Source organism: Sminthopsis crassicaudata, chromosome 4 (assembly GCF_048593235.1).
Source record: "Sminthopsis crassicaudata isolate SCR6 chromosome 4, ASM4859323v1, whole genome shotgun sequence".
Taxonomy (NCBI): Eukaryota; Metazoa; Chordata; class Mammalia; order Dasyuromorphia; family Dasyuridae; genus Sminthopsis; species Sminthopsis crassicaudata.
The window spans coordinates 233,077,659-233,088,292 of NC_133620.1; the positions used below are offsets into that span (position 1 = coordinate 233,077,659).

Genomic DNA, 10,634 nt, shown 5'->3' on the forward strand with positions numbered 1-10,634 from the left:
CAGGAGGAGAGTTCTGGAGCCAAAGCCTTAGGAGCCAGTAGGCCATATGGAAGGCTCCTTTGAACTTACATCCAACCCTCAGGGGATATACAGTTTCTCTGAGTGAGCAGGGCATCTGCCCAAACAAAATAACAGTAAATAGTCCCTATACATTTTGGTACTTCATCTCAACTCTTCCTAATGAGCTATCTTCCTCAGATACTTAGTTTTAGAACCAGCTACTTTCCTTCACCAAGGTTCACAGTGTCTCTATTCTTTTTTTAGCGGAGGACTCACCTGATCTTACCAAAAAAATCCTTATGCACTCAACCTATCTAGGATTTTTCCAATAGCAAACGGAAATGGGAGTCTTTTACAGATCACCTAAATTCTTCCATTCCCAGTCACCCAGGTTCTTGCTCATCTGGCTCTGCTGCATAACTTAACTAACTGACTGATTTCAAACTTCTCTCAGCTAGCTTATCTCCTGGGCAGAATTAATCCTCTGTCTTTGCTAGCCTACTTCAGTTTTTGCTTTCTCCAGGATCTCTCTTCTGGAGTTTACTTGATTGGAGCGGGAATTCCTGAGCCAAGTTTAAGGACCATTGGAAAAGGGCATGTCTGGCCAAGGATTCGGTGCAGGAGAGACTCCTCATGAACAGGGAATACCCCAGAATGACACCCCAAACTGTGTGGGGGACAGTATCATTCACAAAAACAATCAGAGACTCTCAGAATAAGAAAAAGTAAAAAGGGGTTTATTGTGATCTTGCAAGAATGGGCATCTCCCATCTGACAAGATATTTGTCAGTAAAAGGAAGAAAAAAAAAACCATAAAACATAAAATTAAATGGAACACTTTGACCTTTTCTCCCTTTGTTTAGAGGAGTCTAGGCTTACACCCTAAATCTGGAAGTCTATCCCTGAAACAAAAGAATATAAGTCAATAATAATCTCTTAATTTAAATTTTCCTAGAGAACTACTGTGCAAACAGATATCCTAGATGAGAGAATTCAAATCCATCTTTACCTTTAAAAGAAGTTCTTAAATACTTATCAAGAGGTGGTGAGAAACAGGAATGGAATATTCATTCCAGACAATTGAACCCCTACAGCTTTTTAGCTATGTCAACTTGTTGTTATAAAGTTTCAACTCATAATTAGGTCATATTCCCATGAGAGGGTCTTCACTCAGTTCATCCCACACAAATTACATTTATAAAATATTATAAAATGGGATTAGCAAGGCTAAATAAACTTTCCACCTTCTGTTAGTTGTTTAGTTTATCCTGTCCCCAAGCTATTATAATTTTGAAAGTTCTCAGGGAGGATTTCTAATGCCTTAAATAAGTTTCCCTTTTGTTTTAGGGAGAAAATATGATAATTCTTAAAACTTTAGTTCATGAGATTCTCTACATTCTAATTAAATGTTGCAGACAAACTGAATTGCCATTTGATTTTTAAACCATTTCTTTTTTGTGAGGCAGGAAATGGTTAAGTTAAAAAAGTCTCAGAAAGTCTGCTGATAATTCAAAAGCAGAAGTGAACCATTTAAATCTTCTATTAACCCTATCCACACAAATAGATTACAATTTACCTATCTCTTTAGTGGGTTTTTGATTAGAGTTCCTTTAAAACTGCTTTTATTATGTATCTCAAATAACAAATTTTATTGAACTTGAGCATATTTTCTTTTTCTCTCTTTTACCCTTCGTCTGTGTATCCCTGATGCAGTCAGGGAAGGGAGGGAAAGGGGAAGAAAGAGACTCTCTTTCCTCTATGCACTATCCTCCTAGTCCTGGGGAGGACTTAATTTAGTTGAATTTGCTTCCAGATTATTCTACATGCACATACAGAGAAATCATTTATTTCAACACTGATACTGTATGTCAATCATATCTAAAAACCCATATAAAGCTATCAAATATGAAGCAATTACATCCAATAAAGCAGTTAACATTGATATATTATTTGTTTTATGCTACGCACTTTTGCAATCATGTGATCTTCTTAACAACAATCGTTATTTCTCTTTACAAATCATAAAACTGGGAAGAGATAAAATAATTTGCCACAAATTACATACCCATGGCTGAAACAGAGAATGGTGGGCTTACCAAATGCAGAAGCTGACTGGCTTCCTTACCTCACACTGCCATGCTGAGTGCTGCTAGGGTCACCCAGATTCTTCCCAGGCAGTTGTTGGACAGAACCTGCTGAAAGCTGGATGACATGCCAGGATTTCCCTTTGATGGTTGTTTTAAGTGCCAGGGCTCAGGGAATGCATTGGGCCTGTGCTCACTTCACCCCCACTCCCCTAAAGCTGGATTGGTGAGGTGTTTGGGCAAGGTGTATGGGGTCCCCACAACTGTTGCTGCTTCCTCCATTTTTACAGGTATGGCAGAATTTAAGTTTCCTTACATTCTTTAACATTCTCCTTTCTTAATCCGATATGAGATGAGAGGGGTTAGCAAACAGAGGAAACTTGACATTGTCAATCTTGTTAGCAATCCCTTCAACTGAGATGCACTTAAGGACCTCCTGGGGTGTGTTTCCATTGGAGCAGAAGGGGATTCCAGACAAGATAGGAGACAAGGAAGGATTAGCAAAAAATTTCTATTTACCTAATTTTTCTTCTTTTTTTTTCACTCCCTTTCAGAATGGAGTAAGTTTCTGATATTATCTCCAATGTCTTAGGGTTTTTATCTTAAAATGACTAATTGCTAAACTCCTTAATCATTGCTCTTAAAACCTTGAGAATTTGCTTTTCCAACTAAATATCTTTAATTGATATCATCACTTAATGCTCAACATACTAAGGGATGCTTCAAAATGAATACAGAGGCTAAAAATTTATCACTAGCTTTAAGCTAAAGAATATAAATTTTAAAGGGAAAATCTTTCCTTCACAGTGAAGCTAAGAAGCAGAAAACTTCAGAAGGCCACATGGAATATATAAATATTTTAAAAATCAATTCATAATGTTAGAAACTAGAGGTGCTTGTTAAAATCAATGGAACTTTTGCTAAATTGTTAAATTAACCACCCTTAAAGCTTGGTAAAAATATAAATCCTAGTTGCCTTTTAGATCACACAACTAATGAAGTAAAATTAGATCCACCTTGTCAGTGTGACTTTTCTAAGTTGTTTGGTTGGGGATGAGGGATTTGGTGTAAGTAAGGTCTGAACATTTTAGAATGACAGGCCTTTAGGTTTTCTTTAAACCTAAAGAGTGCTTAAGCACGCTAGATTTTCCACTGCCTCTAGCTGATAATGCCTGAGTGCAGGTTAAGTGGAATATTGTAGTTATTGTTTGTCCTTCATTTTGGAAGAGGACCATGACTTCAGGGAGTGATGCCATGACAGGCAAGTGAATTGGATTTAAATGAGAGAGAGCTGTGCAAGGTCCCCTGCCTCACTCTCCCCTCCAGAGCCATCTTGATTCAGTGGTCAGATACAGATTAGGACAACTAGAGATGGTCCAGGATGTAGTAGGAGATCTTGGTCTTTTTAAGCTAAGGTCTTCATCAGGTCTCAGTTTGAGGCAATGCCCATTCGGTAATTAAGGTTGGTAGCAATTGAGGTAAAAAATCTTTTCTTTCACCTAGTCCAAAAAGCCATCCAGATAAATAAATGAATCTGGGAGGGGAAGACCTTCAGAGTTTCTGGCCAAAGTAGAAATGACCTCAATTTGAATCAGTCAGGACTGGAACAATGAGCAAATGGGCTTGGCCTAGGACTTAGGTAACCAATTAAAATCAGATTCATTTTGTTTTAAGGCCTAGTTCTGGAATTTTCATTATTTATCCCTTCACATGTTCAGCTACTAATCTACTAATTTTGAAACACTCTAGTACATGTCTTCTGCTGTTGAAATTTGCTAAACTTTCTTTTTGAATGCCTCCAGGTATCCTTTCTGTATTATTAGAAATTTTATTAATTTTTAACTTGCTTAGAGCAGTAGAAGACATATTTGTGAGGTTTGGTCTCCTTAATTATGTATTTAGATATGTTAGATTTTAATATTTCCTGTGATAATAGCAGAAATTATATTTGTGCTCATAAGGAAAAATTTTCCACATTTTTAGTAGGCTTTATTTTATTTTTTTTAAATAACCATTTGTATGATTAATTGGAACAGGGAGGCCTAAAGGAAGAAACTAAAGCTGAGACTCCAAATAAAGAAAGAGAAGAAAAACTTAAAAAAGATGAAGAACTATATCTTTTAAATAAAAGAACTGACAATCTTAAAGAGGGTAAGAAAATTAAACTACTTAAAAAAGAAGAATATTCCTATGGAAATTTTTATTTTCTATATCTTTTTTTACATAAGGTTTTACAAAATCAGAATGAAGGGAAGATAATATTAATTCATAGCTAATATGAATAGTAGGAATAATATAAAGAAAGTAGAAATTAAAATAATTTCTTTAGTAACTACTTGTAATATGGAGAGAAAAAATAAAGAAAAAAGGAAGGAAGCTAAAATGTTGTTCAATATAAAGAACTAATCCATGATGCTTAAGTGAACAGCTCTGAGCCAAAAAGTTAGAACTGTAGAAACATCAGATAAATCATGCATGGTTATGGTCATATTGAATGGTAATTTTTCAAAATATTAATGCTCTGACACTAGGATTAGAATGATTTTAGAAGTAATTCCAAAATTAAAGCTCTAAATTAACAGGAATATGGTCAGACTTAAGTGCAGCGGTATATTTGCTCCTTAAAGTTCATTCAGTATTGACATCAGCAAATACCTATTAAGTAATCTTATTAGCAGCTTTTTAGGATGCTCCCAATCTTAACCATTTTTGTAGAAACCACAAGAACCACAGCTGAAAAGAAGTACAACTGTGTTAGTGAAGTGCTGAACTAAATTCAAAATTTGAAGTTTCTAGTGAACTAGAAATTAAACCCTAAGATAACTAGGATAGAGACTAAAGTGAAAGAAAATCAAAGAACTGAATTTGAGGTAGAAATTAGGGTTTTCTAATTATGTGTCATACATGTATATCTACTTAGATATACATCACTAGTTAGAATTTTAATTCAATATCCATTTTCAATATCGAGGGCTGTAATAGAAGCACAGTATTAGAGGCAGAAGGAAGGAATGAAAATAATGAAAATTTTAGAAAGTCATTCCTTTGAAAAGAAAAGTTGAAGAAACTTAAATCTGGTTGTATTAGAGTAGGTGGCAATGCCTTAACCATATATGTGTTGTAAAGGCCACTAGGACCTCTTCCATCCTTATCAAGGGGAGTGCTAACCTTCTCTCCTTTCATGCAACACAAACCTAGTTGTATTAGAAAGGAACCTAAAGAAAAGCTTTTTAAAAAAAATAAAGGATACTTCATGAGAGTGTTGTTGTTTTTCTATTATAAGCGGACAAAACAAGAGGAATAGAATGGGTAGAATTAAATGTATGTTATTCAGGAGCTTTTTGAGAATTATAAAACATTGGCACAAAATAAATTGTTTAAAAAAAAATCCTCTTGGTTGGTTTGAATGTAATCCTGCCTTGCTATAAAGGATCAGTACCTTTGAATTTGGTATCTCTTTCATAGACACAGACACATCCCATCCTCAGAAAGGTGATAAAATTCGGTGTATATGAATGTCACCTTGAGAAAAGATGAATGGAAGTGATATTTGTATCTGTTTATGAGTCCTATCCTATGTATGTTGACTAAAACTCATTATTTAGGAGTTAATGCTATATTTATTATCTTAGCACTATGTCTCAAACAAGCATTAGTCCCTGTTTTCTGTACTATTAAATGATGTGCTGACAAATATCTAAAGCAGTAATTCCCAATTTTTTTGAATACTCCTTTTTAAAATTTAGATATTTGTAGATATTTCCAGTACTTTTTTATATTATCTGCTAGTTAAGAAAACATATATCAAAAAAACTTCTAGATTCAGTAATTTTTTAAATAAATTAATATTTTAACAATAATTATAGCACATCATATATTTGAAAATAGTTATACATTTATGGAAAATATATTTAATCCATCCACAGAAGGTAAGTTTCTGCATTTATTATTCAAAGTCATGCTATATATAAATTCTTGGAACTAAAAAAAGAGCTAAATGAAAATTTTTGGTTTACACATGGATTCATGAACCCATTATAATAGTTCTGTGATCACCAGTAGTCCTAAAGAGACCACTGATGTAATGCATTAAATTTGCTGAGACAGTAGCTCTTTGTAGTCCTGCAATTTCTATTCCTATTTCTTTCTTAAACTGATATCTGTAACAGTGTTGATTATTTAACTTGCTATTTTAATGAGTAAAATTTCAAATACTAGACTTGAAAATCAAGGATAATTTTTAAATTTGCATTCCGATTTCTTTAATAGAATGACTTGGAGATGGAATGGAGGGAAGAAAGCACTTTAATGTTCTGTTATTTTTGATGTGTTGTAAAAGAGTTTTTATGTTTTTACAAATCTTTTTTTGAGATAAAAAACTATGCAGTTAGCTCCTGCTTATTCTAACACTTCTATACCCATTTTAAAAACAAGCTAATAAAAATTCTGCTTCTAGAGCTTTTGACTAGTGCACATACTGTCATATGGTGAACTAATAAGTGAAACAAATAGTGAATTGGATAGGTAGTATCTTAGTGGAAAGGAATCCAGTCTTGAAACCACGAAAAACAAATTCAAGTCCTATACAAGTTCCAACAGATACTGGCTCTGTGACCTTGAGCAAGTCAATTAATCTCAGTGCTGTAGGCAAGTATTGTCAAACTCATAGAATCAAGAGCCACTAGTCTATACCTAAGGATCCTAATGATTCATATTGACTTAGTTTTAAAATGTTATCTGTATTGTATTGTATTGTTCGGTTAAATATTTTATTTTAAGCTGGTGTGGGCTGCATGAGAATGTTGTAGGCAGCCCACATGTTGAATCCTACTCTAGGCAATTTATCTAAGACTACAGGTTGTAGAGAAAGATTTTTTCAAGTGGAGGTTCCTTATTCCAATGAAATCACAAGTTCAATCCCTGTCCCTATCTTATCCAACTAGAATATGAAGAAAAGCAAAATACTTCAAGAGAACAAACTAAAAATTACTCACTTTTTGTTGTCCTCAAGCATGTCTGTAGAATGGCCTTCTGATGTCAGAAGTGTCTGTCATGTAAAATGTAAATGGGCTAAAATTAGGGAATACCTTAATGGAGTGATACATGAAATTTTATAATACTCTTGAGTTTGTTCCCATATTTGGAAAAATATCTTCACTGACACATAAATTATTATTAAGTGTTTAATTTGCCTACAGCATTGATTTAGCCTCTTTATAGGGTTATAAAATTCTAGATGTTAAAATGACATTTTTAGTTTATTTGTTAAAGAATATTTTTTCAAACGATAATACTGAGTTGTGAAATAATGGTAGATGTGGTGATGTTGAAAGAAGTTAGTTGCAGATTAAAATTAATTATCGTTAATATCTGTTAATAGTTTAATTCTTTGAAATTTAATCTGTATTTTTGTTTTGTCATTTGATTCCATGTAGATTGGGCAAAAGAGCTTAAAAATCAAACAGAAAATATGCTTTTAATAAAGAAAGAAGAAAAACCTATAATGGATACATCAATTTTCGAGATTGAAAATTTAAAGAATCAAAAGTCTGAAGATGAAGAAGAAGACAGACTTAAGAGAGAGATTTTACTTGCTAAATTGGATGAAATTGATAGAGAAATACAAACCTCCCTGAACTTAAGAGGGTCACACCCAAAATTACTCTCTCCAGAGAAAAGATCCCAAAGTTTCAGGTTCTCAGAAGCCACTGACAGATTATTATTCAGTGGGCGTCAAGATGGAGATTACACAACCACATTTAATGATGATCAGAAAAAAAGAAATATTTGGAGCCCAACCACTGATTTCACATTTGGTAGTTATGTGCCTTCTTTTGGGAAAACATCAGGGAGATCGAGTGTGTTTAGTCAGAAAGGTGGCATTGTAGATTTGTCAAGAAGCACTAAAGATAGTGGAGATTTAAGTATAAAAGAGGAGAAAAAAACTAATCTCATGGAGCAACTATTTGGTGCCCGTGCCAACAGCGCCCTTTCTACTAAAAATACTACCTCTGAATTTCTGACTAATAGCAAAGGAGACTTTGACCATCTAAATGTACTCCTCAATGAAAAAGGTAGCAGAGGCAAAGGACAAGATGAAGATGAGGATTTTTTCTTCAGTGAAGAGCGAAATTTTAACCCCAGGCATCGGTTAAAACACACAAACAACCGACCAGCAGTAAAGGCAGTAGATTCTTTGGAAGAAGAAATTGAAGAAGTACTGCTGAGATGACTATACATATTTTTCAAATTGTAAATATTACTAAAACACCTAAATATAGTATTTATTATAAAGAATTTACCCAATTGAGATATTCAGAAATTCCTTATTTAGGAGTTGTCTAAGTAGTCAAATAACAGTGGAAATAGCCAAAGCAAAAGTAATTTATACAAAATAGCTATGTGATGTCATTTTAATTTGCCAAGAGTAAAGTTTATTTTGAATGAAATAGGCTTAAATTTTTTCTTCTTGATTTTTCTTTTTCCCCCTCCTTAACTGATATATATATATATATATATATATATATAGTCTCTTAAATTAGCTCAGGTTTTATGTCTTTGGAGACTTCTTCATTCATCTATTCAGGTTCCACTTTGTTAGCTTGACATCTGTCATCATCATCATAATACTGAATATAGTCAGTTTTCCTTTATGAAGGAAAGGAATAATTGGTGAAAGGAGTCCTTTCTACTGATCAAACTAAGTGATGTGGCTTCTGAACAACACTTTGTCAGGATTCCCACCTTGTAGTAGGCAAGTTTGCGTCAGTAAATAGGGGCAATGTCAGGATGCCCTTCTCTCCAACTGTCTGTCAGGCAACCTCAGCATCTGAACTATTACCAACAGAGCAGCAGAGTGAATGCTTAATTTTGTGCAGTCCACCTTATTGTTAACCTCCATTATGCCCATATGTTATCAGAAATTAATGACTTTCTGAAGAACATCTACTGATGTTCCTTCATAGAGCTAGTTGAAAAGAGAGTTAAACAAAACTTTTTTTTTCCCCCCCAAGAAGAATCTTTGTAAACCCTTTAATCATGTTCACTATCAATTTTAATTAGGAAAGAGCTTTTTCAATAGGTCAGCCATCTTTGGTTTTCTTTATCAGAAATGGTTGCTAGACTACCAAAGTTCAGATCAAATGTGTGAACTAGAAGTGGGAGAACAAATTCAGGGAAAGAGTGTGTAGGCCCCAGCTTTGATAAGCCTTATAATGGTAGAGCTTTATCCTGATTAGGAAATTTAAATTTTATTAGGGAAGGATACTTTTGTTCCCTCACCATGTATGTGCCTCAAGATTATAGATTAGCAAGCAAATAATGGTGATAGTATTACACACATTGAGGTCAAGAATTTTGAACTTGCATTTTAGGAAAATGCTTTTATAGCGTGAGATTCTGATCTTAATGATGCCCCAAATCCATATAATTCAGACTTTATTTGGTTTTCAGGAAGACTTTAGAATAAAATCTATTACAATATATTTTAAAAACTATTTCAAAATCTTAGTGATGGAGAAATATTTTAAAATAAATATCCCTAGCCAGCTTTTTGTGAGGTGCCACTGTCTTTGATTTAAGAAATACTAATAATGTTGGAATTCCAGAAATTGGTGATGTTACCTATTGATGATTAGAACTTATTTCATAAGTTTCTGAAAGAGATTAATACAAAGAAAATTTATGATAATTTAAAACTACTGAATTCTTATTGTTTCCATTTCTCCCCTTAACACAAGAGTTTTGCCTTTATTAGATTTAATGCAGGAAATAGCCCTAATTACTTGACCTGAAGACTCTCTTCATTCATTTCCTCAATCAAATTTGATTGCTATGGCTTGTCTTAACACAGCTTCTGAAGACTTCTGCAACCATGATGATTGTAAATCCCTGGCACATTCAGACAGAGGTGAAGTCAGAAGATATTTCACTATGTTAACAACTCATTGCTGCCACAACCCCAGAGACTTGTATGTAGCATCATCCCTTAATTTTTCCTTACTCATGTACTCTTTAACCAGGTGTGAGATTTTATATTGAGTCTTTATATTAGAACTACTCCAGATCAGTTCTAAGGACAGTCCCTCCAGCAAAATTTCTATCATTACAGCAAGAAAGTCCTGCCAACACAAATATTTCCCCAGTAAGAGAGGTGTGCATTTAGTTTTGGCAGGCACAATAATGTTTCCATTTTAACTTAGTGTCTACTTTATAGTAGTAAATTTTATATGTATAATGTAATTTTTGATGAATTATTAACTTAAATAAAATATATTGAACATCCAAAATACAAACAATAGATGAAGATTTACATGCAGTTCATTTATAGCACACAGAAAAAGGAATGTATGTATGTTACTATACCTACAGGCGTGTATATTTCTTAACTCATTCAATGAAAAAAATTGTCAGCTCAAAATTGTTTAATGTAGTTTTGAAATTTTAATATGCTATTAGAGATCTGATCTACACTCAAATAGACATTAAGGGAATATCATCAGTATAATGTTGCCTTGAATCTTTGAGTTAGTAAGCAGCTATAGTGCCTGC

At 33.6% G+C, this 10,634-nt stretch overlaps 1 protein-coding gene and 1 non-coding gene across 4 annotated transcripts in view; one reads left to right on the plus strand and one right to left on the minus strand.

Annotated features, from left to right (window-relative positions):
* Positions 1-10,073, plus strand: part of LCA5 (lebercilin LCA5) — a 47,907-nt gene extending 37,834 nt beyond the window's left edge. For 2 of the 3 annotated variants that reach the window (XM_074310452.1, XM_074310451.1), the window contains 3 exons: positions 4,121-4,235; positions 7,520-8,336; positions 9,937-10,073. In XM_074310452.1, coding sequence (XP_074166553.1) covers positions 4,121-4,235; positions 7,520-8,316 — 912 coding nt within the window. In that variant the 3' untranslated portion in view covers positions 8,317-8,336; positions 9,937-10,073. Of the gene's footprint in view, positions 1-4,120; positions 4,236-7,519; positions 8,534-9,936 lie in introns of those variants that run through there. The other variant, XM_074310449.1, reaches the window with a different exon arrangement.
* LOC141542083 (U6atac minor spliceosomal RNA) lies at positions 5,151-5,274 on the minus strand. The gene has a single exon (XR_012482087.1). It is a non-coding gene; the product is annotated as a U6atac minor spliceosomal RNA (small nuclear RNA).
* Positions 10,074-10,634: the final 561 nt, after the last annotated feature.